Source organism: Lycium ferocissimum, chromosome 5 (genome assembly GCF_029784015.1).
Source record: "Lycium ferocissimum isolate CSIRO_LF1 chromosome 5, AGI_CSIRO_Lferr_CH_V1, whole genome shotgun sequence".
In the NCBI taxonomy this organism is placed as follows: domain Eukaryota; kingdom Viridiplantae; phylum Streptophyta; class Magnoliopsida; order Solanales; family Solanaceae; genus Lycium; species Lycium ferocissimum.
The window spans coordinates 24,801,059-24,807,801 of NC_081346.1; the positions used below are offsets into that span (position 1 = coordinate 24,801,059).

General features: G+C 31.5%; 1 protein-coding gene across 1 annotated transcript; it reads right to left on the reverse strand.

Moving 5' to 3' along the window:
- Positions 1-2,042: 2,042 nt before the first annotated feature.
- LOC132056579 (uncharacterized) lies at positions 2,043-4,105 on the reverse strand. Its single transcript, XM_059448854.1, has 3 exons — positions 3,712-4,105; positions 2,466-2,557; positions 2,043-2,241 (listed from the first exon to the last, which is right to left on the reverse strand). Exons 1-3 carry the CDS (start codon positions 3,938-3,940, stop codon positions 2,143-2,145), a joined length of 420 nt encoding a protein of 139 aa, XP_059304837.1. The 5' UTR covers positions 3,941-4,105; the 3' UTR covers positions 2,043-2,142.
- Positions 4,106-6,743: the final 2,638 nt, after the last annotated feature.

Below are 6,743 nucleotides of genomic sequence, written 5' to 3' on the forward strand. Positions count from 1 at the left end.
ATATTTTTGTGTAGCAATTATTACTTGGCCAAGTTTTTAAAAGTGCGTTTAAGTGTATTTTCTCAAAAGTACTTTTGGAGAAAAGCTATTTTTTTAGCTTCTGAAAAATAGTTTCTACTACTTCTCAAAAACACTTATTTTCTCCCCACAAGCTTGATCAAACGCCTCACTTTTAAAATAAGCACTTTTTGAAGGAAAAAAGAAACTTTTTTGGCTTCTCAACAGCTTCGCCAAACAAGCTATTAGATATTACAATATATCTCCAACCACCACTCAGTTATCATTACCACCATTACTATCATCCACCACAATTATTAGTTGCACCACCAAATACCACTATCAACCATCACCATTAATTACTATTGTTAGCCAGCATCATGCTAGCTACTATGGACCAGTGACAGAATCAGAATTTTCACTAAGAGGATTCAAAATTTGTACAAGTGAACACATAAAGAAGTCGAAGGGAATTCAACATCTAGTAAATATACATAAAAAATAATTTTAACCATATATAAATAGTATAATTATTTCACATCTGAACCCCCTTGGCTATGCCTGGCTCCGGCCCTGCTATGGACCATAATTACTACCACTATTAACAAACACCACCTTAAGCCACCAGCCCCGCCACCCACGGTCGTCACATACCATCAACGTTAGCCATTACTATCATCGACCACCAGATATTTTTTTTTCTTCAAAATATTCAGTTGATATAGTGTTAAATTAATTAGTATTTTATTTAAATTTTTAAATAAAGTCAAGCTTTATATATTTCGACGTTGAGCAAATAAATAATTTTAAACTAATATTTAGTATTTAGATCTTTACTAACATATTCATATACAGGTATATTAATTTTAGTAAAATAATTGGTGCCTTAATAATACTCCATCCTGTCCAAACACAACTGAGGTTTTAGTCAAATTAACCAGTTTGCGAAATGCTGCTTTAGAAAATCAAGACGTTAGTTATTACTTTTTCAATCAAATAGTAAACCCTTATGAGTTAATCATTTTAAATGATTTTCTTAATGGGGTGATCAAAACTCTAAAGGTTTAATATATAGATAACCCTTTAAAATTTCCATTTAGTCAAATTAACCAGTTTGCGAAATGCTGCTTTAGAAAATCAAGACGTTAGTTATTACTTTTTCAAATCTACGCTTACTTTAATAAATGATCTTAATGTAATCAAATAGTAAACCCTTATGAGTTAATCATTTTAAATGATTTTCTTAATGGGGTGATCAAAACTCTAAAGGTTTAATATATAGATAACTCTTTAAAATTTTCACCAAATTCCATTTAGATACTCGAACTAAGACTTTTTCTAATTGAGTACGTGAACTCATAATAAGGTGTTCCTATTGGACACTTTTGGTTCAATTTTTAAGAAAAACCTTTTGTGTATATTCTCAATCGCCCACTAAGTAAAAAAAAATTAAACACTTCAAATATGTCACCTCCTTTAATTATATGCAATTGCCTCAATAAACCGTAAGACCTCAGACCTATTTCAATTGAGGCTGATGTATATACTTAAAGGAGATGATATATTTTATTATGTTAATTTAACTGCCTAATAGACTATTGATAATACTCGCAATTTTTTTCTTCAAAAATTTGAACCGTAAGTATCTAATAATAGCACTTATTATGAGTTCAGGTGCTCAATTGGAACAAGTCTTAGTTTAAATGAAATTTACTGACAAGTTTAAGAATTGTCTATGCATTATATAGCGCTAAAGACTGCTTAGGATTTTGTTTAAAAAAAAAGATGCAAAAGTGTAATTAGTGGGGTTCGATCCTGCAACCTTAAGCGCTAAAACCCAACACTTAATATTCCTTCAGTTAATATTAGATATTATATACATAATATATCAAATTTAATCTGGTGACTATAGGTTCACGTGATCCATTTTTTATACATAGATTCGCCCCTGCATATATATTATTACTTCACAAAGTACGAAGTAATAATAAGATGATCCTGATCTTAAATACTACTCCCCAGAAAAGAAAGGAAGGAAGAAGGAATGAAAGGTAAAGACCAACACCTTCTATTCACAGCATACATTAAACAAAAGATGAAAATTTAAAGTAAAGAAGAAGAAAAAAACTCAAGGGATCGGATAAATTAAAATAGTTGCTCATTTTGCAGCCTAAGTGAGAGAGGAACATCAGGGTGACCTCCAGCATCCTCATCTCCTCTTCTCTGCTTATATTGTGGGACCACCTGTAAGGATATAATTAATTAACTTCTCTTTAGTGACTTATCCAAGTACATATATTATCTCTTGTAGAATTATTATTCGTTGGTGGATATATATGCTGTCGTATGGAACTAGCTAGATCAATGTACGTAGCAATATATTAAAGCCACTCAATAGGACATGTTTATTAAATGTTAATATTAATATGTGGGGAAGGTTGACATTAATGTATGAAATTAAAACCAACCTGATCTTGTGAGGAAATATCGGATGATTGGGATGACAGTCTTCTAGTTTTCTTCTCAATGTCTATTCTGCTTCCGCTGCTCATGTTGATATCTTAGGATAGTTCGAACAAAAAAAGTATTAGACCATACGTTCAAAGGCAACACTTTGTATATATAGCTGCAACATGTAACACGTACCCAATTTCTACTATTATACATGTATGATTTGCCCAAGGAAAAGATAAAACATTATATATTGGGGTTGTCAGCTAGCCACCATAGATAAATTTAGGATGATTCTGTGAGTTTAACAGGACCATTATTTTCGATATGAATTTTATATGTATAAATGAAAAATATAGTGATAACTATCCTATGACAAGTTGACAACCAAGAAAAATATCTCTGTTACGTACTATTCATCTATTTGGTTCAATTATTCTTCTTAGTTTGTCATTGATGGGAGGACAAGGGAGCCAACAGTGTGGTAAATGATCATTTTAGATCGCACTGAAGTATCCATTTTTTGAACGATACAAGAACCCCAACTAATTAATTAGTTGCACTTTATCTTTTTGGATCTTCTTAAAACACCCCAAAGACAAATTATATCAGACCCATTTCTGGATCCAGTCATGGATTAATTCATGAGTTCGACACATTAAAACAAGTATTAGCTAGATAGAGCTCGATATATACATTTAAAAAACAACACTCTTAATTTAGGACGTCCACAAACGTGTAAATTTCAGATCCGTTATCTGATATCAAGACTGTAACGAACATGCTCTCATTTGCTCAGTGCACATTATCTTTAGAATCTGCATTTTTTTTAACATGTAGCGTATGAACAAATTCGACATATACCAATGATCGATGTTTTGTTTACGGAATACTTAATCACTACCAAAAAAAGAAGTAGGAATTAGCTAAGAAAATTCGTCGTTTAATTTGTCACTAAATAACTCGTCTATATCTAAAAGGATATTGATCTAAAAGGATATTTCGATAATCCATTGCAAGCTAACCTATCGTTAAATAAAATTAGCGACAATAACAACAACATACCCAGTGTATACCCACCCACGAGTGGATCCGGGAAGAGTAGGATAATTACCCCTGCCTTTGTGGGTAGAAAAGCTATTTTCGATAGAATCTCGGTTCAAAAGAAAAGAAAAAAAAATTCAAAGTATGACATCAAGAACAAATAAGACAATAAAATATCAAGATAGAAACCAAATGGTGCAACAATACAGTGATAATTACCAGAAGTAGAAAATCTGCGTCGTCTTTGTTTAGGTGTATCAAGGGTTGAATCTGTACTATCCGGCAAATGGCGGTCCAGTGGAAGAAGTGGGGCGTTGTTATTCTCCAACATGGCTCTAACAAACGAAGCTTCAATGGAATTCAAGTAATGAACATGTCTTTCATTTGTCCAGTACATACTACCACTTGACTCATATTTACCTTTAACATCCTTCTTGTTTGGATCCATATATATAAATTGATCGATCTTTAAAAGTGGTCTTCCCCAAAAAAAAAAAAAAGACTCTTCTTGATGCTGGCCGGAATTGATTCCGGCCAAGTGTTACAAGAGGACCAGGTGGTTGGTCTGATTTCACTTTTGTGCTCTCTATCTATACTTTTCAATGCCAATTAGGATATTTAGGGCTTTTTATATGATTATCGTCACTATGATAAGGTGGGGTATATTGTTGTCAAAACATTTAGTTACTAGCTATTACCCTCAATGACCGTCTGATTTTAGTAATACATTAATTGTACTAATGTACAAATAATTAGTTATATAGAGATGGTAATACAAAGATTTCTATAATATGAATATTGTAATGTAGAAATTATTTGTTATTATTGTTTTATATGGCGTTTTTTTTTATTTTGTAATTGACTGATATTTTATTATCAAAATGAGATATTTACAGCTCAAACAGAGATTGGGTGCATTAAACTGGATCAGTGCTCCTTGTGCATCATTACATCAATCCTAGAACTAGTGCATTTAAAAATGGTAAAAGTGCAGTTATTTGTTATTATTGTTTTATATGGCGGTTTTTTTAATTTTGTAATTGACTGATATTTTATTATCAAAATGAGATATTTACAGCTCAAACAGAGATTGGGTGCATTAAACTGGATCAGTGCTCCTTGTGCATCATTACATCAATCCTAGAACTAGTGCATTTAAAAATGGTAAAAGTGCAGGCTTTTAAATATTATTATATACTTTAGATTACATTTTAAAATATTGGTTACTATATGAAGGGTTGATCTATGTTATTTAATAGTTCTAATCCGTGTATGGTATATATATTACGCCTCGCATTTTTATTCTATTTATCTCGCATAAAGTAATAAGATTCTCGTATAGCTAAGGGTGCGAAGCTACAATATTAGGTATGATTCGGACGAATCCAATAGCTTTTGTTTAGACTTTGTATACGTATCTGAAAATTAACTACATATAAATATTCAATTGCGGTAACTAAAATGAGCTATGAGTTCGATGGCTAATTCGGTGACCTATAAACTTTAAATTTTGATTAAGATCCGTAGTATATATAGCTTACACGGATATTAGTTATTTAAAAAGAAAAAGTGAAACTAGATTTATATAAATAATGTTACATTTTATGGGGAGATTATTTCCTCCACTAGCAACCAGCCCATCACCTTAGGAAAAAAGAAAAAGCACTGCTAATATCAAGAGAGTAGAGCAACGATCTACTCTCCCTTCCGGTACATGTGTCTTTTCTTTGTTAAGTAAGTACCTTCTTTTTCTTTTTGGAAGTGTGTGTGAATATTGCATTGATGAGATATAGAATAAGCCAGAGGGTACCTACAAGTTTGTAGCAAAATTGGTTACATGTTGCATTCGCTTGTAAACTTATCTCTTTTATTCGAGATAAAAGCTTGCTCACATTACTGATATATAAAACATTGTAGAACCGGGCATTTACCGCCATAACCTCGTTTTCTTTTTACTCCCTCTAGTATAAGGAAGGAAGAAAAATACAATGATATGTACTTTAATTAGTTAGTTAGATCGTGGAACTTACTTTAAAAATAAATATTCATTGGTGCTTTCTATAACAAAAGAAGTTCTATGAAATTTGTCTCCTGTTGATACAACTTCTTCACTATTTCTCAACAATCCACAAGTTAGTACATGAACATATTTATTCTTTATACAATATATAAATAACTTGTATTTGGCCTTCTTCTCTAGACATTGTAGATTATAGTGTATTTGGCCTTCTTCTCTAGACATTGTAGATTATAGTAACATATAAAATAGTACTAATGGACGTAATACTTTCTTGTATAAATTTTTAAACGAGGAAGCTTTCGTTAAAAAGAAAAATGGAACTATATATTTCTCAACAAAATATCTAAGCTAGCTCCTACTTTCGACCTTCAAAGAAGAACAAAAAGTACCAGAGATTCTTTTCCCTATTAGGTTATTTCTTCCAGAATGAATTAACAATAATAAGGACAAATTAAAGTTTTGTACGTATTTCAGAAAACCATGAAGAGCGTGACACACAATCTATGTAGTGGTGCGAGTGTAAAAGAACAACTCATAGAGTTGAAAATATCTGTGGAACAAGACATAAAGTACTAGATATTTTGTCAAGAGGTGGTATCATCAACGAATCCCTTACCAAATCGCACGAATAAATAAAGAAATACTTTCAACGTCAAAAGTGCAGAAAAGAAAAAATCTACACCTTTAATAGTCTTGGCGATGACGATGGATCGAAGGTGGGGTTATTGTTATCCAATCGTACTGCTTTGATTTTTTTTGTTTGTCATTATCAACATTCAACATAACATGATGTGTTTCGGACTTTTGGTTCACCTCAAGCATAGACGGGACACTTATACATTTTCACAACAATCTTAAGTTAATGTAATAACTGAATTCATAATTAAAATTGTAAAAATATTTAGTAAATTTATTAATATAAACATATATAAAATTTGAGCAAAAAATACTAAATTCACGTGATCCCATAACTTTAAGGCTAGAACTATCTTTACATGAAACGAAGACACAAACAAATGTACTACTCTTTTTTCCGGAGAGAAAAGAAAGGTTATGAGAATATTGTTGGAAAAATAGTCTTACGTTATTCAAGATATTTTATTTACTCTGGGTTGTTACATAGTCCACAAATGTAAGTTCAATTATAGTGTGTTAATCTAGTAAGGTATAAGTATAGATGAGTTTCAACATTATAGTGTGTTAATCTAGTAAGGTATAAGCTTAAAAGCTC

Coding starts and splice junctions, on each gene's coding strand:
- LOC132056579 (XM_059448854.1), bottom strand. CDS start 3,940: ATGGATCCAAACAAGAAGGATGTTAAAGGTAAATATGAGTCAAGTGGT. Junction 2,558..3,711: donor ACGCAGATTTTCTACTTCTG/GTAATTATCACT, acceptor AACTATCCTAAG/ATATCAACATGAGCAGCGGA. Junction 2,242..2,465: donor ATATTTCCTCACAAGATCAG/GTTGGTTTTAAT, acceptor ATATCCTTACAG/GTGGTCCCACAATATAAGCA.